The sequence below is a fragment of the Phascolarctos cinereus genome, unplaced genomic scaffold (genome assembly GCF_003287225.1).
Source record: "Phascolarctos cinereus isolate Bilbo 61053 unplaced genomic scaffold, phaCin_HiC Scaffold_4;HRSCAF=312, whole genome shotgun sequence".
Lineage (NCBI taxonomy): Eukaryota > Metazoa > Chordata > Mammalia > Diprotodontia > Phascolarctidae > Phascolarctos > Phascolarctos cinereus.
In genome coordinates, this window is record NW_027555847.1 from 588999853 (window position 1) to 589024622 (window position 24770).

A 24770-nucleotide genomic window follows, 5' to 3' on the forward strand; every position below is an offset into this window, starting at 1 on the left:
GTTATCTCATTTGGTCCTCACAACAACTCCATAAGGGAGGTGCTGTTATTACCCCCGTTATATAGTTGAGAAAACTGAGGCTGAAAGAGATTAAAAGATTCTTTTCTCAACATAGGATCGTGGATTTAGACCTGGAAAGGATCTCAGGCCATCTCTAATGGTCTGTGATATCAAGTGAAGTCATATTTTTAAAGTGCTTAGTATAGTGCCTGGCACATAGTAGGTACTTAGTAAGTGTTTATTCCATCAATCCAGCCATTCATCCACTCAGCTAGTCCTGCTCCCCACCCCCTTCATTTTACAGAGGAAGAAACTGGGATTGAGAGAAGCTGACTGGCTTCCACACAGCTAATAAGAATCTGAGGCAGAATTGGAGCTTATGTCTTGCAGCCCCCAAGTCCAGTGCTCGTCATGGCACTTTACTGACTTTCTATATCTTGTTATCTTCTATGTAGCGTCTCTACTTTTTTTAAAAATCTTTTTTCGTGCATTTTGTTGATGCCTTTAGTTCTTATATCATAGTCATTACTGAATATACTACCCCTTTCTCAACAATGAACTTCCTTAATGATCCAACTGTTTTGGAGAACAATTTGGAACTATGCCCAAAGGGCTACAAAAATGTGCGTACCCTTTGACCCAGCAATAGCACTTCTAGGGCTATATCTCAAAGAGATCAAACAAATGGGAAAAGGACCCACATGTACAAAAATATTCATAGCAGTTCTTTTTGTGGTGGCAAAGAATTGGAAATTGAGAGGATGCCCATCAATTGGGGAACGGGTGAGCAAGCTGTGGTATATGAATGTAATGGAATACTATTGTGCTATAAGAAATGATGAACAGGCTGACTTCAGAAAAACCTGGAAAGACTTGTATGGTCTGATGCTGAGTGAAGTGAGCAGAATCAGGAAAATGTTGTACACAGTAACAGCCACATTGTGCGATGACTAATATTGATAAACTGAACCCTTCTCAGGATTACAAGGATCTAAGATCTCCAGAGGCCTCAGAATGGAAAATGCTGTCCACATCCAAAGAAAGAACTATGGAAGTCAAATCTCTATCACTTATTTTTACCTGCTGTTGAGTTTTGTTTCATCCTTGTGATGGTTCCTCCTATTGGTTTTAATTTTTACTTACAACTTCACTAATGTGAAAATATGTTTAGTAGGATTGTAAATGTAAAACTTATATGAGATTGTGCACTGTCTTGGAGAGGATGGGGGGGAGGAAGGGGGAGAAAAATTTTCGACTCAAAAGCATATGGAAGTGATTGTTGATAAATCAAAATAATTTAATGAAATTTAAAAAAAAACAACGAACTTATTTGTGACAAAGAAAAACCAAGTGAAAGCAACCAATACAATGACCACATCTGAAAGGCCGTGGTAGACGCTATACTTGCAGTCCTCTACTCTCTGCCAGAAGGCAGCAAGTCAGAGCACCAAAGATATAAAGCTAAAAAGACCCTCAGAGGCCACCTAATCCAAGCCCTTCCTTTTCTTTTTCTTTGTTTGTTTGTTTGTTTGTTTGTTTGTTTGTTTGTTTGTTTGTTTGTTTGTTTGTTTCTTTCTTTCTTTCTTTCTTCTTTTCTTTCTTTCTTTCTTTCTTTCTTTCTTTCTTTCTTTCTTTCTTTCTTTCTTAATAATTACTTGGGATTTGGCTTATTTTTTCTTTACATTGACATAGAATGCAAGGTCCTTGAGAGTAATAGTGGTTTTATTCTTTGTTTCCCCAGTGCCTAGGACTGTGCCTGGTATATACTAGATGCTTAACAAAAGTTTGTTGATTAGTTATTGTACTCATTTTTAGATGTTATTCTTACATTCTTACTATGTACTTTTGCTTATTTCATTTTGAATTACTTCAAACAAGTTTTCACATGTTTCTTTGAATTCCTTATAGTTATAGTCACTTCTTCCTGCACATTAATATTCCATTTATATACCACAACTTGTTCAGCCATTCCCTAGTCATTAGGTACCCACTTTGCCTCCAGTTTTTTACTACCACAAAAAGTGTTACTATGAATAATTTGGTATTATTCTTTCTTTCCCTCTCTCCCTTCATTCCTCCCTTCTTTCCTTCTCTCTCTTTCCCTTTTTCTTTTTTCTTCTCTCCTTCCTTTCCTTCCTCCTCTCTCCTTCCTTTGTTTCTTCTCTCCTTTCTTTTTCTCTCCTCTCCTTTCTCTTTTCCTTCCTTCTCTCTATCCTCCCTCCTTTCCTTCCCCCTTCCTTCTCTTTTTTCTTCCTTTTTCCTTCTTTCTTTCTCTCTTTTTTCTTTCCTTCTCTCTATCCTCCTCCTTCCCTTCCTTTTCTCTCTTTTTTCTTGCTTCCTTTTTTCTTTCTTCCTTTCTATTTTTTTCCTTCCTCTCTCTTTTTCTTCCTCTCCCTTTTCCTCTCCTTTTTTCCTTCTCTTTTTCCTCCTCTCTTCTCCTCTCCTTTTCAGTCCTTTCCTTTCCTGTCATTCCCTGTCCTGTCGTCCTTTTCCTCCTTGGGGTACATGCCAATGTAGCTTCACTGAGTCAAAGGGTATGATGAATTTTTAGGAACTTTTCCCATTTTTCCCTAGTGTGATTGAGTCAGCCCTTTCCCTACCACTTTTCATTTTTGGATACTTTTTAATTCCTTAGTGTCACATATTCTGCAAATACTGATTTGGAAAATCAGTTATGAGTACTGTTTCTTGTTGGTAGAATTTTGCTGAGAACATGCTGATGTGCTTTATGAAATACTTTGAGTAAATAATTGTTTTCACTCCATCATTGTTAATTTATCCAGTTTAAGTCTCCCTTTTTCCTAGCTCTGAGTAGTATCTGGCTGATCCCGTATGTGGGGGATCAGCCGGTCTCTTTGTCTATGAATTCTTGCAGAGGTGCTGTATTTCCACTGTCCCTTTTGCAGGACAGAATGTTCTTTCCATGAAACAAGTTTACATGTGCTCTTGCCTTGTGTCTACCACATGGCACTCACTGTGAGGGGGATTTTAGAGTAAAGAGCTAGCTTAGGATTTAGGGAAATTGTTCACGTGCATTGGCTCTTTTTCTGAACTAAATATCTAATCTCCATTGAGTTAAGTTTAATGTACATTAGATTTCCACATTAGAAACTTATGAAACATCTTAGCTGTTCAGCAAGGTATGGTCTTCTTCTCTGTCTCTTAGGAAGCACTGCTGGATTTTGCTGCAAGCATCAGACTTAGGGGGTCTCCCTGGTTTGTTCTTCAATCAGAATTGTGCTTATGACCCAGTTCATGTCAGGCCTTTCTACTTTTCTGTTCATGGGGCCAGGGAGTCTGGCGAAAGCCAAGGAAAGAGAGCAGAGGGTTCCAAAGGAAATTAGTAATATGTCTACCAGAGAGTGCCTTGGAGCATGTTATGAACCAGTTCAAGACAAGATGCATGGGGAGAACATGCTGTTTAGTAATAAGAACACATTAGTACACTCCGCCTACTGTAAGGCTGTATTGGCGAATGGTAATTAAATCTATATATCTCCAGCTTGCTTTCTGCAGCTAAATCCCTGGAAGTCTTCTGTACTTTGTCTGCTACAGTATGGTTTGTCCTCTATTCCCCCCTGACAGAAGACACTGGCTGATAACATCTTTTTAATATCCCTGGATTGAATACTAGTGCTTCAATACACTTAGTAGTAAAACATAAGTACTTTCTCTCATTCTTAGAATATGTTGAATGAGGGAGAGTGATCCAAGGCCTGGAAAACTTGGACTTGATGGCTATTTTTGTCCTATTTCCTCTTTTGGAATGTCTCAAATCCTAGGGCTTCGAGTTTCTTGGGACCTGAAAAGAGATCTTTTTTTTGGGGGTAGAGGGAATATGGGGAGCAAAGGATACATTTTACATGAAATTATCTGCATCTTTATAGAGTATTTGGATGTAACCAATGAAAATAGATGGGTATGTACTTATGAAAATAATTAAAGTAAATGAAAATAATTAAAGTAATCTGTACCCTCATTCCCAAGGTAGTCTACCTCATAGTATATAGCAGAATATTCAGTTGCTAAGGATAATAATGGACCCGTGCATATAATTTCTCATTCCTAAATGTATTAGCAAGAATGCTAGATTTACCTAAGAGGGTGTGGATTCCAATCCTGGTTGTGCTACTTACTGTATTTGTACCCGTGAACGGTAATATCTTGGGCACATCCATTGGTCACTCTAGAAGACCTTACTTTTCTTATCTGTAAAATGAGGGAGTTAGATTGAATGGTCACTAAGTTGTTGTTCAGTAGTGTTCAACCCTTCGTGACCCTGTGGACCACAGCACACCAGTACTGTCTATGGGGTTTTCTTGGCAAAGATACAGAATCAGTTTGCCATTTCCTTCTCCAGCTCATTTTACAGATAAGGAAACTGAGACAAACAGAGATTAAGTGACTTGCCCAGGATCACACAGCTAAGTGTCTAAGGCCAGATTTAAACACAGTATTTCAGAACCAGCAGCAACCTTAAAGATCTGTGTCCTCCCTTGCTGTCCTCCTCCACCATTTTAAAGGTTAGGAAGCTGAGGCTTTGACTCACAGAAGGTCACACAACTGAGAACATTTCTTTTTGTTGCTCTTATTAATACTTTTTAAGACTCTAGGGTCATGGAAATTTTCTAAAGATTGTCACCTGAGTGACATTTTTAAATGACTGGTTAGGGTAGGATGGAGGCAGTAGGCCATGGCTGAGCATTCCTTGCCTTTTTATCTCATCTCTCTATTGTCTCTTCTCTCCTTCCCACTGCAGAAGAATGGAGTCAGGAAAATTGAAAGAATGTTTATTGAACTCATATTATATGCTTGGTGCTGTGTGGGAGACAAAGGAGCAGGGAGGCACAGTGCTCTAGTTGAATGCCCTCTGGTTATGGTGAAAAATTCAATTGAACAAGTATTCATTGGATGCTTGCTGTGGGCACATGGTCCTTTGGGGGAGTGATCTAACCTAATCCGTTCTAGAAAGCACCTCTCAGCAAGCAGCAAGATGGAGTAGCTAGAAGGCCAGACTGGGAATGCGAAAGGACTGGTTTTAAGGCCTGCCTTTGACACTTCCTGGCAGGGTGACCCTGGGCAATTTACTCATTTTCTTGGTACTCCCAGGCAACTTACTAAGAATTGAAGTTGGAGACCACTTGCCAGATCTGCATACCAGTGAGAGTTTCTGTAAACCCATGGAATTAGAGAATTCCCCTCTACCCCCAAAAACCAAACAACTGTCCAGGTCAGTGTTTCTAGGCTATACTCTTAAAAATGATTGAGAATCTCAAAGAACTTTGGTTTATGTGGGTTATAACTATAGGTATTTACTGTGTTAGAAATTAAAAGTAATAACATTTCAAATAAATATTAATTCATTTAAAATGATAACAAAACCATTGTATATTAACATCAATAGCTATTTTAATGAAAAAAGTATATTTTCCAAAAAAAAATTTCGTTCGAAGAGTGGCATTATTTTACATATTTTTGCAAATCTCTTTAATGTCTGGCTTAATAGAAGATAGCTAGATTCTTCTGTCTGCTTTCGTATTCAGTCTATAGCAGTATTTTATGGGAAGCCTTGTCCAATCCCTCTTAAATCCAGTGCTTTCCCTCTATTAATTATTAACTGTTTATCCTGCATATAGTTTGCTTTGTATGTTTGTGTGTTTTCTTCCCTGCCGATTGTAAGCTTCTTGAGGGCAGGGACTATCTTTTGCCTCTTTTTATATCCCTAGCACTTAACACAGTGCACGTAGCTGCCTTTTAGTACATGCCAATTAATTGTTTGAAATATATGAAGAAAATCTGGTCTCACAGCTGTCTAGTTGGAAAAGGGAGGAGTATTTTAATAGGCAGATTATGTCTTGGTATTATGAACATAGTTTGGGCCTTGTAGACTTCCTGAAGGTGTCTCCAGGGATCCCTAGGCATCCTTGGACCACAGTTTGAGAACTACTTGTCTTTAGGAATAAAAAGGCAAACTATGGAACTAATTCTTACCCTCAAGGAGCTTACATTCTCCTTCCATGACTCTCAGTTAATATTCTCTCACTCCTCAAATTATCATTTGCATATGTGTCTATTCACATGTTATATCCCAGTAGGATATAATCTCTTTAAAGGCAGGGGCCTGGCTAGTTTTTCATTTGATTTGTGTCCCCAGCACAGTGTCCTGAACTTTGTAAATAGGTGCTTAATTAATAATTGCTTGTTGGATTGGATTCTACTGAAGCAAAAAGGGTTATTCTAAAAGACAGAGATTAAAAAATCGTCCTCTGTCCTCAAGGAGATGAGGCTTAGATGCAGGTAAAATAATGAAAAGACCAGTTCTAGGCATAACACAGTGATAATAAAGGGCAAAATCCAATGTCATCAGGTAGGAAGATGTGTGGTACATATAGGAAATATGTTGGGAAGTAAGTGGCCTATTTGACAGCAGCCTTGTAGGTGGGATTTGTCCATGTGCCCTAGCTTAATAAAGAAGAATCAGCCCAATATATGATAGAGCTGAGAAGAATAAGAAGTAAGTTCATGGTTAAGGGCTCCCTGTCTGTGTCTCTTTTTCTCTCCCCTTCCCTCCTCCCCTTCCTTCTCCTTTTCCTCCCTTTCCTCTTCTTCCTTTTTGCTCCTTCTTCTCATCCCTTTCCCTTTTTTCTTCTTCTCCTCTTCTTCCCTCAAAGATGAAATGATGAGTTATGACCACAGGAATGTCACCAGGCACTCAAAAAATGGATTTTCTGATTGGTCTTCACAGCTATATTATCATTTTGGATCTTGAACTGAGACCCACATAGACTATGAGGATTTGAGGAATTAAGAGCTAAATTAATACAAGTCATATTTAGCAAATGAAGGTTGAAAAAAGATATTTATGTTTTCCTTAAAGAAAATGTTAAATTTAGTTGTTCATATTGAAACAATACAAGTCTGAAAATCATACTTCTTTTATCTTTTAGATATAATGGAAAGAGCATTGGGTTTGGAGTTGGAGGACCTGAGTTTAAATCCTGGCTGTGCCAAGATAATATGTGTGACCTTAGACCAGTCACTTAAGCTCTCTGGGTCTCAGTTTCCTCAACTGTAAAATGAACAAGATGACTTTAAAGTTCCCTTGCATATCTAAATCTATGATTCTTTGATTTCTATTCATTGTTTAAACAAGCATTTACCTGTGTTTGAATTGAAATACCTACTGTGTGTAAGTCAGTGTGCTAGGTCATGGGGGAGATACAAAGATGTGGTCTCTGTATTTTAGTTTGAATTTTTGTATAGGGGACAAGAAATTTACACAAATAACTGTAACACCAACCAGAATATATTAAGTGCATGAAAAATGGTATTATGAGTTTTCATAGAAGGTTTAAATCCCTTCCTTCCAAAGGTGTTAGGGAGGACTTCTTGGAGAAGGCAGCATTTGAAGTGGGCCTTTGAAGGAGGGGTAGAATTTCAATAGGTAGAGATTGGGGGAGGGGAGGATGGCATTCTGGACATAGGGAACATTGGTTTCTCATCTTTCTCCTACTACTGAAATTCAGATATCCTCCAAGCCTCCATTTTTGACTCTCTTCTCTCTGCTTCCTCTAGTGGCTATTCATTATACTCCCATGGCTACAGTTTTTTGTAGCTCTGCGCATAACTTCCAAACCTCCTTGAGATTCATCTCTCTGATGGACACTTTGATAATTGAACAGTTCCGCAACTTAATCAGTGTAACCCCTCCCTCCACTGGTGGGCATGGCAACCCTTCCATATCTTTTTTATTCTGTGTGATTTTCCAGTAAAATGTAAGTTCCTTTAAGACCTGTGTACTACTTTCTTTTTGTATCCCCATTGCTTAAGATAGTGCCTGCTCATTGCAGATGCTTAAATATTTGTTGGATGGAACTGAATTGTGATTCTGATTGTCATGGAGGAGTAATAGATTTTCTTTGCTTGTCCCTAGAGGACAGAACTAGTATCAATGGATGGAAGTTGTGAAGAGGCAGACTCAGACTTAATGGAAGAAAATATTTCTAAACACCGAAGCTGTCCAAAGATAGAATGGGAGTCCTTGGAAAGTGAGAGGTTCCCTCTTGCTGAAGTCATTCAAACCGAAGTTGGATGAATAACTTTTGGTTATGTTGTAGAAGAGATTCTTACTCATATGTGGCTTGGGCTAGTTGGTCTATGATGCTATGTGATTCTTGACCTCCATTTTTGGTCATGTGCATTCTTCAATAATGTATTTTTGTGTCATTCCTTGCATACAAGTCATGCTAAAAGAGTGCTGCTTACATTATGGTCAATACATTTTTTCCCCCATTTCCCTTTGGGTTACTTATAATTTAAATTCTTCTGAAATCCTAGTTATCTGTGATTCGCAGGCAAATAATACTTGATCTTAGCCCAGAGAGGCCAATTTAAAGAGAAATTCCCCTTAAATGTCCCACTAGCAACCTACATTCAACATATATGAAATGGGACTCGTTATTGTGCCCCCAAACTTTCTCCTTTTCCCTATTTACACATTTCCCTTGATGGCATTGGTATCTTCCTTATCACCTAGCTTAAGAAGACAGAGTCATCTTTGACTCTTCCTTCTTCCTTATCTTCTATGTCCAATAAATTGCCAACATCTATGGTTGTACCCATATATTTAGCAATCATCTCTCCTTTGTCCTTTTACTTCCTCTATTGCTGTCATTATTTCTCACCTAGACTGATGTTAAAGTCTCTTTACTGGTCTCCCTGCCTCTATTGTCTTCTCTGTCAAATTTATCTTTCAGATTATGCCAGCATAATCTTCCTAGTGGGCAAATTATATTATATTATTTCCTTACTCAAAAATCCTTCAGTGCTTTCCCACTGTCTATAGTATAAAATGTGGATTCCTTACTGTGGCATTTCAAGGCTTCTCTGATCTGACTTCAACCTCTTGTTCCATTGTTATTCCACTTTGTTCCCCTTCCCATACTTTACAATCCATCTAAACTATGTGCCTGGATGTCTCTTGACTTCATATATTTGTATGTGTCATCCTCCATGCTTGGAATGACTCCCATATATATTTTTGCTTGCTGAGTATCTTTCTTTTCATGTAAGCCCGGGTCCCAGTTCTCCTTTCCTACATGAAGCTTTTCATGATTCCCTCAGTTAGAAATCATTCTACCCTTTCTAAATTTCTCACACTTCTCTGGTTGATCACTTGGGCAAATCATTTTTAACATCATAGGCCTTGTTCTGTTCTTTTGTGAAATGAGAGAGTTACATTATATAGATGGCCTTTCAGTTGCCTTCCAGCTCTATGATCCTATGAATTTATCATATTCCGACTTGCAATTATTTATGTATGAATCTCATCCCAAGAGATTGTAAACTCCTTGAGGGTGGGAATTACATCCTTCTACATCTTTAGTCCTGTAGCCAAGAGTATACTCTTCTCTGCTTTGAGTGCCCCACCCCCTCAGTTCTGGAACCATGATGAAACCAACTCTGCCTTTATTTTTTGAGAGGATGTGTCAAATTATTATAGTTCCACTCACCATCCATAGAGCATTCAGGACCGACGTGTATTGTCTCAGTTTTTAGAATGTAAGCTCCTTGAAGTTAAGGGTTATCTTTGCTTTTGCATTTGAATCCCCATTGCTTAGCACAGCACTTGGCACTCAGTAAACACTTTCTCATTCATTCATCTTTGTGACCACAGTGCTTAGCAGACAGTAGGTGCTAGGGAACTTGTGTTGAATTGAATTGAGGGACTAGTAGAAGCAGAATCAGGGAATCATGGAATGTGTTCAAGTGACAGTGAATAAACCAGTTTGACTGGAGCATTGAGTACATGACAAAAACTAGTGAGAAATAACACTGAAATGTAGGTTGAATGAGAGATTATAGAGAAATCTTGAGTCCCAGGCTAAAGAATTTGGACTTTATTTGGAAAACAACAACACCAACAATGGGAGTCTATGAAAAGGTTATTTAGCAGTGTAGTGACTGAGCAAAACAGTAGATTAGGAAGATAAACCAGGCAGAGATTGGTTTGTAAGATGATTTGGTGTGGGAAAGAGAATGGAGATGAGTAGAGCAGTTAGGAGGCTGTCTCAACAGTGTAAGTCATTAGAGCCTCCTGCTAGCAGGAGAAATGAAAAAGACATGTATAAAAGAGATATTGTAGAGAGAGAATTGGCAGGTTTTGGTTACTGCTTATATGCAGAGGGCTTGGAAGAGGGAGGAGTCTAAGATGGCACCAAAGTAGTGAGCATGCATGACTAGGAGAATGGAGATGTCATTAATAGAAATAAAGAAGTTGGGAAAGGGAGCATATTTTAGATGGCTGGTGATGAGTCCAGTCTTAGATATTTTCAGCTTGAGATTTTATTGGCAAATTGAGACCAAGCTTTCCAGGAGGTGGTTGGATAATCTGAAGTTCAGGTAAGAGGCTGGGGTTGGAGATGAAGATTTGGGAACCACAGAATCATGAGAAGAGGTATTAGAGGTTATTTAAGTACATCCTTTCTTTTTACAGATGAGGAAATTATGGCATATAGAGGTAAAATAACTTATTCAAGGTCTGAAATGTAGTAGAGAGAGGCAATATAGGGGATGCAGTGTATAGAGCTCCAAGCCTGGAATCAGGAACACTCATTTTACTTGAGTTCAAATCTGGCCTCAAACATTTACTAGCTGGATGACCTTGCACAAGTCACTTAACCTTGTTTGCCTCAGTTTCCTCATCTGTAAAATGAGTTGGGGAAGAAGATGGCAAATAACTCTAGTATCTTTGCAAAGAAAACCCCAAATGTGGTCACAGAGTCGAACATGAGTGAAATGACTGAAGAACAACAATATTTGAAGACATGGAAGTTGAAGAGGTTACTGAGGGAGTAGTAGGTATATAAAGAGAGAGGATTAGAGGGCCATGTACTGAGTTTGGAAGAATGCCTATATAATTCAAGTCGAATAAAACATTTCCGAATATCCCAGTTGCTAGTGCCTTCTCCACATAAAAAAATTAACCTGTATTAATTTTGTATACGTTTATTTCGTATATGTACATTTTGTTTCCCCTGATGAAATGTAGTCTCTTCGAGGTCAATAACTGTTTTATGTTTGTCTTTGCACCCCCATTTCTGGGCACAATGTCTGGCACCTGGGAAGTGCTTAATAAATATTTGTTGATTGGTGTGTCATAAGCCAGTAGGAGGAAAAGGACAGAAGAAAGGAGCAGAAATATGAAGCCCCACAGAAATGAAGGGAAGACAGTATCCGAGAGTGGGTGGTCCAGAGCGTTAAATGCTCCAGAATGGTCCGGAAAGATGAAGAGTTGAGGAAGAAAATTCCCCTGGATTCAGTGAGCAGATGTCATTTTAGAGATCCATTTCAGTAGATTTGGGGAGTTCAAAGCCAGCTTTCAAAGAGCTGAGGAATGAATAAATGGGAAGGAGCAGATGTAGATTAGTCTTTTAAGGAACTTGTCTTTGAAAATGATAAAGGAGATGGAACAGCAGCTTGAGGGGATAACAGGGTTCCCTGAAGCTTCTTTTTTTCTTAGCCTAGGTAACAACTAAGCATGCATGTAGGAAGAAGAGAAAGTATTAGTGAGGAGAGAGATTGTAGGGAAGAAAAGGAATGTGGTACAGATGCAAAGACCATTGGACTGGATGGCAGGAAACCTGTGTTCTAATCTGTATCTCTGCCACTTACATACCGTGCAGCTCTTCATCTCTCTGATCCTGTTTCCTCATTTGAAAACTGAGGAGGTTGAATTAGATTTGTAGGGTCTCCTCCATCTCTACAAACCTAGTTATGGTGAGAAGGAGATCCTGGAGGAGGCAAGAGGAGTGTGACCATGGAATCAGGTGAAGGAGCCATGTCCAGGAAGGGAGCAGCCGCTTCTTCTTCTGACCTAGAAGTGGAGATATAAAGAAGTTTTCACTATCTTCCTTCTCACTTTGGTTAGTTTATCCATTCTAGCATATATGGCTTTGCCTAAGACATTTGCAGGGTGGGGATTTTGGAAGCCAAAGCAAAAATCTTTTGTTTTGTTTCCTCAAAACATCAACTTTCTATATACAGACTAGAATTCCCAGTAGGATGAAGGCTGGGTTCGCTTCAGCTCACTCCTTGATTTAAGTGGAAAAGACTGAAAATGACAAGATAAAGGACTTTATCTTTTTTATGTGTGTGCGAAAGATAACCTGTTACCATGGATCATGAAGACAATAAATAAAAAGCCAACCTGTTCTTCAAAGTTTCCTTTGAAGGAAGGGATTCCTGAATTCTAAAGCACATTACTTTGATAGGGAGGGCTAGGTGCTTTTTAAAGCAGTAGTTGTTTAAGATTTTGAAGAATATAAAGTATAAGAATTCAACAGCCAAAATTCAAGAAAGGGAACAATAATTTCATCTTTTGTGTATGAATAGAGGTCATTATATGTATTGTGCAGTCTAAGTTGTCTTTTTTCTATCAAATAGTCCTACAGTTGTTTGAAAGGATTCTAGATGTTTTCATGTCAATTGAATTATTTGTCTATTAGTCATTTTAAAAAGATGAAAACTTTGCGTGTCTGCTTAAGTGAATGACTTTCATTCCCAGTCTTTAAGAATGCATGTTTTTAGAATTCCAATTTTTTTTCACAGTTAACAGCCAGAGAGATCAACAAAGCTAAACTTCACTGGGCTCAGCTGAATTGTGTGCACCAGAAAGGTCCTCTGCCAGACTAGGGTGTGGGGATGGTTACTGGCCAGTGATACTAAGAAAAATAACAGTTGAACACCAGAGAAGATTCTTTCCATTAATTCTCAGCACCTGATGATTCCTAAGGTCTCTTCCAAATTTGAATCTATGATCTTATGATCCTTCTCCTCTGGCGCTTGCTTTTGGGGACCTGGAGGGAGAGACAGAAAAGGAAGGAAAGATGAGGAAGAAATAGAGGAAAGTGAAAAGAAAAAGAGGAAGGGAGGAGAGAAAGAAGGGAGAAGAGTGGGGAAAGGATGGGAGAGAGAGGAGAGGAGTGAAAAGTGGAAAAGGTGAAAAAGCTGAAGGGGCTGAGAGGAGAAGGAGAGTGAGAGGAAAGGGGAGAAAGAGAAGGAAGGGGAGAAAAAAGTGAGGAAAGGGCTTGAGAGAGAAGAAGGAAGAGAAGGGAAAAGGAGGTAGGGAAAGGAAAGAGAGAGAAAAAGAGGAGTAAGGCTGGTGTTTGATTACAAGGGCTATGACCCTTTTCTTCTGAGATATTTCTGTTATGTACATATCAAGGCAAATCACAGATTTAGTCGTACAAAACTTCCTGTATTCTTTCTTGGGGGGGGGGACCTTACACCAAACATAGTATAGTTCTCTAGGTATGCTACCACAAACAGCTTTGAAAATTTTAGTGCCCTGGGGTACATCTTATTTGTACATAGGACTTTGCATGTTGCTTTCCTCTTTAGATCTTGAGCTCATTGAGAGCAGAAACTCTGTGTGTATGTGTGTGTGTGTGTGTGTGTGTGTGTGTGTGTGTCTTTTTTTGTATGTCATGCCTGGTACATAGTAGACATTTAAAAAATGCTTGTTGATTTGATATTAGCATTTTTGGGCTAGGCCTGGAGGTGAAACAAGATAGAAAGAGATGGGACAGTAATACTGACAGTTCAGTGAAAGAAATCATTGCTCAAGAAAGAAAGGAGGCTAATCCAGTATCATTCAAAAATCCTGGAGAATTGATTTCCCTCTTTACAGAATCTGTAGAATGTAATTCATTTCACTGCAAGAAACATCTACTATGTGTGGCAGCTAGATGGCATGGTGGATAGAGCACTGGCCCTGGAGTCAGGAGGACCTGAGTTCAAATTTAGTCTCAGACACTTACTAGCTATGTGACCCTGGGCAAAAAGAAAAGGAAAGAAGAAGACACATCTACTATGTGTTGGCAGCTAGTGGCATAGTGGATAGAGAGCTAGACATGCAATCAGGAAGAACTAAGTTTTCAGATCTTTTCTAGCTGTGTGTTTGAGCAAGTCACTTAACCTTTCTCAGCTTGTTTTCTCATTTGTATAATGGGGATTATAATGGCACCTACTTACTTCACATGGGTGTTGTGAGGATCAAAGAAGATAGCATGTAAATTGCTTTGCAAACCTTAAAATCCTTTATAAATACTAAGTATTCTCTTAAGATGTTCTGCTAGGCACTAGAGATACAAAGATGAATTTATAAGACCAGCTCTTTTCTTTGGGGAGTTTCATGTAACTGGAGATACTTGTACACAGAAAAAGAAATAGAAGATCATTTTAGAAAGGAGGAAGAGCTAACCTCAGTGGCATTAGGGAAGGCTCCATTGAGGAAGTCACATCTGAACTGAACCTTGAAAGTAGAGGAAGTTTGTAAGCAGTGGAGATCATAGAGATGAGGAGACAACACATTCCAGGCAATGGGGACAACTTGTGTAATTGAATGAAGGTGAGGGGCAGAATATTGAGGTTGGAGATTAGCTACAGTTCCAGTTTGGCTGGAGCATGGAGTACATGAAGGGAGATAATATGGATTAAATCTTGGAGCCAGATTATATCAGGTTAAGTAGTTTGTATTTTATCCTCAAGGCCTTTGAGTAGGAGAGTATATGTTTATTTAATGTTATATTTATTTAATTTTAGCTTAATTAGAGCTATGGAGAGATGCTTGGTGAAAATATTATGCTGCAACGTAACTAACAGTTATCAATTGAAAGCAAAAAGTAGTCTCAAAAGTATCAGTAAAGATATGTATGGCCAGAAAAGGAGAAGGACCTGCTTGTTTGGGAAAAGATGGGTAAAACAATAGATGGATGCATTTTGTATTGGTTCCTATATGTCAGACCTAGAAGAAGATTCCTAGCTCATTGGCTGGACATCTTGTAGAAGACATAGACAGTAATTATAAAGGATGATAAAGTTGGGATGGGTTGTGGTCTTCACTTTTGGAGGTAGTAACTCCATCAGCTAGGTGGCACAGTGGTTAGAGTATTAGACTTGGATCAGGAAGACCTAAAGTAGAATCCTGCCTCAGGCAATTATTAGCTGTGTGACCCTGTCAAGGCACTTAACCTCTGTCAGCTTCAGTTTCCTTGTCTGTAAAACTGGGATGAAAAACTAGCTCACTAGAGCTGTTGTGAGGACCAAATAAGATAACATATGTAAAACACTTTGTAAACCTTAAATATTTTATAGCTAGGTGGTACAGTACATAGAGCATTGAGCTTGGAATCAGGAAGATGAGCCTTCCTGAGTTCAAATCCAGCCTCAGACACTACATGTGTGACCCTGGGCAAGTTGCTTAACCCTGTTTGTCTCAGTTTCCTCATTTGTAAAATGAGCTGGAGATGGAAATGGCAAACTGCACCAGAATCTTCGCCAAGAAAATCCCAAATGGAGTCAAGAAGAGTCAGACATGACTGAAACAATTGAACAACAACAGTACTTCTATAGTGCCCACAGTGTCAGAGCCACACATAACACATAAGACAAGAGAGTTTGGCTGCCCATTGGAATTCTACCATCTATACTTCCTATATATAATCCTCAGTAGAAACTGATTAGTTGGTCATATTATTGGGTGGCTACCCTTTATCCACTTTATAAAAGAATATTATTCACTGGTTTCTTAACTGTATGCTGCTTAGGAGTCAGGAAGCCCTGGGTTCAAATCTGCCTCCAATACTTAAATAGCTGGGTGACCCCAGGCAATGCACAGAACTTCAGTTTACCTTATCTGTAAAATGGAGATCACAGTAGCACTTAACTACCAGGGTTGTTGTGAGAATCAAAGGAGATGACGGGTAAAAGGCTCTGCTAACCACAAAGTGCTATACAGATGCCAGCTGTTGTCATCTCTTTATTAACTTTCTCCAAAATAAATGGATGATTGAGATGATCTACAAGGTCCCTTCTGTCTTGAAAAGTCTCTGATTATATGGTTCTAATCCCACCTTAGAAAAATGTTGCAAGGAAGCTAATTAATGTTTGCAGAGTGCTTAGAGATTGTCTGATGAGACGATATTGATATGGTGATGGTGGTTATTTAGATGAATAGATGAGGTTTTTTTTATTCTGTTAAAACTCATTTCGCTCTCATATTTTCAAGGATAAATTTCTATCTGGTGGTATATATTTTGATTGGATTAGAAACCATCCTATAGAAAGAGAAAAATTGAAGTGAAGTGACGGTAAAGACCAGGAACCATTTATTCCACTGGGTTGGTCTAGTGAAAATAACCCTCAAGTTGAAGTCAGAAGACCTGATACTGAGTCTGGTCTCTGGTAGTTGTGGTATGATAAGCCACTTAATCTGACCCTCAACTTCCTCATCTGTGAAATGGGGATACTGATACCTGTGCCTCCTACCCCAAAGGGTCATTGAAAGAGAAGCACTTTTATATACCATAAAACTCTGTAAATGTTAACAAAAAGTATATTCAGCTCTATAATGAGTCATCTTTGCAGTATTCCTGGGGAGGCAACATGGTATAGTTTGCCTGGGAGACAAGGTGGGTTCAAGTTGTAGCCCTCACACTTGATAGCTTTGTAATATCAAGCAAGTCAGTTAAACTGTCCTAATTCTCAGTTTCCTCATCTATAAAATTAGCGGATTGGACTTGATCATGCTTAAGGTCCTTTCCATCCCAAATATATTACAATCTTGTGAGGTAGGAAAAGTAGATATTTTTCTTCTTATTTAAAAATAATGCATGATAAGGGAGTTATTAAATGCTTATCATTTGTCAGTTACTGAAAGTTTAAGTTCTTTATCCATTTCCAGATTGCGAGTTCATGGTTAGGACTGGTTAGAGGAGGTTAAGCCTGGTGCTTTTCCTACTGGCCCATGCTTCTTCCTCCTGAAACCCAGCTGCACCTTTGCTCTGGATCTTAGAGGAATGAACACTCCCTGTGGTAGGGGTGTCACTAGAATTAATAGCAGTACTTCTCTGATGGCCTAGGAAACAGGACACCTCTTGAACATGTGTTGCCTATAGTTTTTGTCCATTTTTTAAATTAAAAAATTATTTTTTCAATCAGGAAAAAGTCCATTTTTTCCCCTCTCTTTCATTCCAGCTCTCTTAATTGAGAAAAGAAAAATAAAAACCTGTTACAAACATGTACAGTCGAGAAAAACAAATGGCATAGGCCATGTCCAAATATATCTATACCTATATAAATCTCTAATTCTGAGCCCTGAGTTTTTCACCCCTCTATCAGGAGGTGGGTATCATATTTCATCATGAGTCCTCTGGAATCATGTTGGTCCTTATGCTAATTGGAGTTCCTATTTTTTCCTAAGTTGTTTCTCTTTCTTACACTGTTGTCATATAGATTTTACTCCCTTCACTCTGAATCAGTTCATACAATTCTTCACAGGTTTCACTGAAACCATCCCCTTATTCATTTCTTGTAGCACAGTCATATTTTTATATCATTTATATATCATGACTGGTTTTGCCATTCCCAATTGATGGGTACCCCTTGAGTTTCCAATTCTTTCTCACCACAGAAAGAGCTGTAAATATTTTTGTACATCCTTAATTTTTTTTCTCTCCTTGGAACTAATCCCTCCTTTCTTCCCTTTCTTTCCTTTTTCCCTATTGAGTGAAATATATTTCTTTACAAAACTCTCTCTCTCTCTCTCTCTCTCTCTCTGTGAGTTCTTCCCTCTTTTGACCAGTTCAGATGAGAGGTTCAGCCTTTCCCCTCAGCCCCCTCTTGTTTGTTTAAATGTCTTCTTGCACACCTTGATCTGTTGCCTATTTTTAAAGATAATGCCAAGATCAGTCTACCTACCTGTGGTACTAATCCAGACAGTTATGTAGATGTGTTTATTAATGAGTGAATAAATGATCTTCCTTTGCATTCATAATCAACTATTTGAAGGACTTTTGATTTTGGAATGACTAGTATGGGAACTTATCCACCAACCTTTCTATCATTTAGCAGAGAAATCATAGGGGTTGCCTGGAATACACAGAAGTTAAGGCATTGTCCAGGGTCACTGAGCTAGTGTCAGAGGTAGGATTAGATCCCAGGCCTTTGTGCCTCCAATCCCAAGATTCTATCTTCTATGCCATTTTCCTTCATTTCTGAAGTTGAAAACAGGCTGTTAAATAAATTTTATAGGCACACATTAAACAATAGAGATATTTCTGAAGAGCCGTAGGTCAGTTATGTTTTTGGTAATGTACTCTGGGAGTGTTCGGAGCATGTGATAAATACTTATTGATTGATTAAAAGGCATTCTATAGCTAATCCCTTTGTAAAGTGAAAAATTGCCCTCTGATTTACCTTTCATGTACTTTTTTCCACTTCAGCAAACCTGTACATCCAAAGTAAAATGACCTTATACCCTAAAAACACCATCTTCTCCTTATAGCTATTTCAGTATGGAAGCTGATGGCTTTGTCCTGAGTTCTTTGTAGCATTTGTTTATGTGATACCACTCATAATTGGATCTTTTCCTTCTTAGACAATTCTTCTCCGCTCTCTCTAGAAATACAGGATGGTTGATTGGCAGTGAGATTGCTTGCCATATGTGACTTTTTCTTCTTCTCCTAGGTTCTCACAGGAGGGAAAGCCATCTGAAAGACAATGACCCCTCTCATCTTCCTTTTCGTGGGTGTGCTTCATCTTTTACCTTCATGCTCAGGGAGGGCTGTGTGTAAAGATGTTGGGCACTTGAAGACATTTGGAGAAATAAAGGAAGAAATAGAAGGCTACCAAGATGTTGCTAAGGCCATTGTAGATCTTGCTGTGTGTGGCAAAGCCCAGAACAGATCCTATGAGAGACTGGCACTTTTGGTTGACACCGTTGGACCTAGACTGAGTGGCTCCCAAAACCTAGAAAAAGCCATCAAAATTATGTACCAGAACCTGATAGATGATGGGTTGGAGAATGTCCATATGGAACCTGTCAAAGTGCCCCACTGGGAAAGGGGGCAGGAGTCCGCTGTGATGCTAGAACCCAGAAACCATTCAGTGGCCATTTTAGGCCTTGGGAGCAGTGTTGGGACCCCCCCAGAAGGTATGTCTGCCTCTCCTGAATAATTTTGTATGGCTTATTAAAAAACAAAACAAGCCAAAACAAAACAGTGATGCCTCCCAAACAAATGGATGATGAAAAGCATTGGGATTTATTTCAGTTCTTGAGCAGGGAAGGTGGATCAGAAAATTGTTTCCTATTCCCCAATTCCATTGAACAAATTCTGTAGATCCTTGGATAGTGTGTCTACTATTTCTAGGTTTTTTGTTTTTGTTTTTTCCTGTCCTCTTGCATTTCTTTTCCAAAATGAAGCTTCTGTTAATAATGATAATATTGATGATGATAATGATTAATGGATGACATTTATATAATATATTATAATTTTCAAAGCTTTCCATGATGAAGCTCTTACTTCCAGATGAAGTAAGCTCCAGGAAGGGCTCATTTTACTTGTGTCTTTTTATCCCCAGTGCTTAGCACTGGCACATTGTGGGCAATTAATAAATACTTGTTAATTGCTTGATGTATTAGATTAATAAATGCCTGTTAATTTATTGATTGGTGATCTCATTTGATCATCAAAACAATGTTGTAAAGTCAACATGCCATTAATAATCATTAAGCATTTATTAAGATCAGAAGTACAGGTATTATTATTCCATTTTGAAGGCAGAGAAACTGAGGCACAGAGTACTTAGTTATTTGTTGAAGTGGTAGCCATGGGAATTGAATGCAGATCTTGACTCCAAATGTAACTGTTTTTATGGTATTCTACAGTTGCCTTTTGATAACAAGAAGTTTATTTCTTTCTTATTTTAATCTGCTTCATTGATTACCTTTATCTTTGCTTCATAGTCAGTTAGACATGACTTTAGTTATTGAGGTACATACATTTGGTTTTATAAATAATGTAGTTCTTGACATATGAAAATATTTGAATTATCAGTTAACCTTTGGTCACTTATTTAATAAATAGCAAAGAAGGGATTTAAGCCTATGTGTCTTGACTTTATGTTTTCATTCTGTCCACAATGCCAGGCCACTTCTTATGTGCTACAGATAAATAAGTAAATGAATACACATATAAATACATATGCATATATGTACATATGTGTTTATTTACATATTTATTATTGTTATTGATTTTCTATTTTATATAATGAGTATAATAAATATAAACAAAATATAAAAAATAATTTATTCTTATAATATATATATCACATATGTAGTTATTATCAATACTGTCAGTGGCAGAGCAGGTATTGAACTGATCTTTATTCGTAGAAGTTTTTTCTTTGGAGTTCCTTAGCACCAATGAAATCACAGGTCCAGGCTAAAAAAAATTGGCTGTGTATACACACACACACACACAGACACACACAGACACACACACACACACACACACACACATATCAGTTGGAGTTTTGTTACCTCTCTGGACTCCTTCATAACTTCCAAAGAGCTCTGACAAATTAGGGAGAACACCTGTATAAGATATTGGTAGAGCATCTGCTCATTTAGAGTGGGAGAAAGAGATCTAATTTAAATGAAAGTCTTAGAAGACCCTTTTTTTATTCAGAAATATCTTCCCTGAACATTCTGATTTCATAGATAACTGATTTCTTCTACTCTGAATTCTTGCCACATTACCTTATCTAGGCCCTTACTGTTGGGCTCTTACTCTGTCACTTCTAGCTTTTTTTTTTTCAATCACATTCTCTATCATGTCAGTTCAATTCAGGAAGCTAGATGGTACAGAGGCAGCTAGGTGACACAAGTGATAGAGCTCTGGACCTACAGTCAGGAAGACCTGAGTTCAAATGCAGCCCCCAGCACTTAGTTGCAGTGTGACCCCTGGGCAAGTCACTTAACTTTTCTTTGCCTAAATTTCCTTAACTGTAAAATTGGGATAGTAATAGCACATGATTTGCTGGGTTGTTATAAGGATCAAATGAGATAATATTTGCAAAGGGCTTAGTACAGTTCTGGGCACACAGTAGGCACTATATAAATGCATACTCCCTTCCCCAAATCAAGAGATGTCGGATTAAATGCCTCCTAAGTACAAAACAATGTGCTTGTTATATGTGAGTATATATACAGAGAGTAATTGGGAGGCAATTGCAATAATCCAGACAAGAGGTGATGAGGGTGTGAACTACGGATGGTGGCCATGGGAGTGAGTGAAAGGGGATGATGAGAAAGGGTATGAGAGGGGGATGAGTCAAGAATGACCAGGGAGTGGGTGATGAGGCAATGTGAGTGGGAGAATGGTGTTGACACCGACATGAATAAGAAAACTTGTAGAGGTGTAGGCTTTGGAAAAACATGATCAGTTTCATTTTTGGATATGTTGAGTTTGAGATGCCTGTGGAGTGTTCTAGTGGAAATATCCAACAATAAGCCAGAATTAAAGAAAGATTGGAGCTATACATGTGGATTTGGAAGTCACCTTTATAGAGATGATAATTGAACACATGAGAACAATCACGATCACCAAGGCAGAGGGGTAGGTAGAGATGAAGGTCTAGTACAGAGTTTTGGGAAGGTACCCAAATGAAATTGGCAGGTGCAAAGTGATGGTCCAAGAAAAGGGACCAAGAAAGAAAGAAGGAAAGAAAGGGAAAGAAAGAAAGAAAGAAAGAAAGAAAGGGAAAGAAAGAAAGAAAGAAAGAAAGGAAGAAAGAAAGGAAGAAAGAAAGAAAGAAAGAAAGAAAGAAAGAAAGAAAGAAAGAAAGAAAGAAAGAAAGAAAGAAAGAAAGAAAGACTGTTTAGTAGGAATACCAGAGAAAACATTGTCACAGGAAAGAATAGTCAGAAGAAGGGGATTGTTGACAGTGTCAGAAGCTATAAAGTACTGAAGTAGAAAAAGAATTTAGGAAAAAAAGCCCATTGAATTTGGCAGTTAAATTATAGGTAATCTTGGAGAGAGAAATTTTAGTAAATTGGTTGGGTTGTAAGACAGTAAGGGTAGGGAAGAGGAATGAGAGGAAAGGAAGGTAGTAGATAATTCTCCAAGTCTGCCTCAAGGTTTTCTGTCCAGTCTTCTCCCCACTTTTAAAAGTTAACCATATTTCTTACTTTGGAGGGAGGGGTAGACAGAAGGATAGAAGATAAGTTAATATCAGCTAAATCAAGCTGTTGTCCTTTATCAAGCTTAAAAATTTTGTGGCCCTGTTATTTAATCTGGGCTCCACAGATAAGGAAAGGCTTCTTTCAGTTGTTTCACTTTTTTACATTCTATCTATTCTAGTCCCTAAATCTGCAAAATTATTCTGTCTGCCATTTTCTCACAAAAATAAAGCTATGGGACTGAGTTCCTTTGCGGGCTTTAAAAAAAAACTTTTCTATTTTGAGGTGCTACCTAATTTACCTATAGGTCTCTTCCTTCATTTAATTAGTTATTTGTACCTTTGTTCTACTTCTGGGAAATACTAAATTTATATTTTCTAGTGGGGTTTAACTCATAAGAAGCCTCCTCCTCTCCTTCAGTATCTAATTGCAGTGACAACAGAGGTAGCCCATGGGGTCTGTCACCTCTAACAATACTTTGCCTTTGGGGTCCTGCTGCAGGTGGGGGAGTGAGGAAGCTGCTGTTCAGATGAGATTGCTAAGTACCAGATGTTACTGTATTTATCCATGATTGCAAAGATACTGTATTCAGGGGTGGGGAACATGCAGCCCTTTGACTGAATCCAGACTTCACAGATCTGAAGTGTGAATTCAGTCAAAGGGCCTCACTTGAGGACCTAGAGGGCCACATGTGGCCTCAAGGCTGCAGGTTTCCCACCTCTAGTATGGATACTAAACACATCTAGTTTTCTGTGGTAAATGCAGCCCTCTTATCCTATCCACCTTTCCCCAGGAGTTCTTAGGAATGGAGCTACTGTCATGTGACTGCTCTTCTTCATGCCTCTCACATTTTTTTTTTACTGCTCCTCATTTCTATTTTTTTCTTTTCAAACAATAAGCATTTATTAAACACCTATGATCTATCCCTCCTCCCTGATAGTGCCTTCCCATTGAGATTGCCTCCAATTTACCCTGTATATATCTGATATAGGTGTACTTGTTTGCATGTTATCGCCTTTAGAATGTAAGTTCCTTGAGGGCAGGGACTGTTTTTGCGTTTCTTTGTATACCCATCACTTGGCACAGTGGCTGACAGATAGTAGGTACTTAACAAATTCTTGTTGACTTGACATACTATGTGCTAGGCCTTAGTAATACAAAGACAAAAATGAAATAGTACTTGTGTTCAAGGAGCTTATAATCTATAGGAGGAAAGACCCTGAAAAACTAGAAAGCAAACAGAGGAGAGCAACCAGAATGATGATGACTCCAAATGATGCCAAATCAGCACTGGTTGAAGGTATGGTGACAGAAGACTCAAGGGAAGACGTAAGAGGTGTTCTTAAGCATTTGAAGGGCTCTCACATGGAAAAGGGTAATTCTATTATTAGCTAATTCTATTTGGCCTAGAACTTAGAACAATGGATGCAAATTGCAGAGGGGGACCATTTGATGTAAGGAAAAACTCTTCACAAAATGACGTCGGTTGCACTTAGAATGGATTGTTTTGGGAGGCAGTGAGTTTCCCCCTCTTTAGACAGCATCTTCCAGAAGAGGCTTGGTGACCATCTATCAGATATGTTATAGTGGGGTCTCTTTCCTAGGTGTTAGTTATACTGGATGGCCTCTGACAGCCATCTACATCCCCTTCTAGGAAGATCACATCTGGGTATTTTTCATAAAACACATGAAAGATAGGCTTGATCATTTGCATGATCCATACCATGAGGCTGAGAAGCTAACTCTTTCTAATTTTTCATCAATTTCAATTATGAGTCCACGTTTTCTTCCTATCTGTTTCTTGATTTTTTTTTCATGAGGTGGAGCTATGTGTGTTGGGGAGACTGGGTGGTGAGTAGGTGACCAGTGAGTGAGAATCTGTCCAGCCCAAATCCTTCCATCTATGGAAAATGCAAGAACTTCTACTTGCCCTCATTTCCACCATGTTCCATTTCTGCTTCTTATGACATATGATGGTTCAAGGGAGTTGAAATATCTTTATGATTCCATAATTGGATGCCAAACGTGTCACTGTGGAAAGAGAGGTGCTGTCCTCAACCCAGTCACCACTATCTCTTAACCCTCTTCCCTCAAACTCACTCCATCAGTGAAGCTCAGCGACTGTTGACTTATTCTGGGTCGTTATGTATCAGAGGCAGGTGTGGAATCCAGGTCTTCCTGAAATTTCTACACCAACCTTTACCCATTCTACCACATTGCGTCTCCTCATCACCTCATACTGTATGCTTAATCTTTGATAGAGAGAGGTGTAGGACTTAGAATAACGACTGGATCTGTGGTTTCGTTGATGTACAGAACTCCTGGATGAGCACACTCCCTTCATCTATGCAAGTCAGCACCTTTTCTTCAACTTACTGTTGGAGAGTCACCTAGAGCACTGCTTTCCCTGCCCACCTCCACCTTCTGCCTTCTTTGGCTTCCCTCAAGTCTCAGCTAACATCTCCCCTTCTACAGGAAGCCTTTCCTGGTCTCTCTTAACTCTAATGCCTTCCCTCTGTTGATTATTTCTAATATATTCTGTATGTAGCTTGTTTATATATAGTTGTTTGCAAGTTGCCTCCCTTATTATTCTGTGAGCTTCCTGAGGGCAGGGCCCTCTTTTTGCCTTTCTTTATCTCCCCAGCATTTAGCACAATGCCTGGCACATAGTAGGTACTTAATAAATGTTTGTTTCCTGACTGACTGACTTGCCCAGGAGATCACACAGGACACGCAGGGTATGTCA

The 24770-nt window shown here is 38.8% G+C and overlaps 1 protein-coding gene across 3 annotated transcripts in view; it reads left to right on the forward strand.

The window, feature by feature from the left end:
* Positions 1-24770, forward strand: part of CPQ (carboxypeptidase Q) — a 624464-nt gene that overhangs the window by 97287 nt on the left and 502407 nt on the right. For all 3 annotated transcript variants that reach the window (XM_020968909.2, XM_020968914.2, XM_078153670.1), the window contains exon 2: positions 18529-18994. In XM_020968909.2, coding sequence (XP_020824568.1) covers positions 18562-18994 — 433 coding nt within the window. In that variant the 5' untranslated portion in view covers positions 18529-18561. The remainder of the gene's footprint in view (positions 1-18528; positions 18995-24770) is intronic.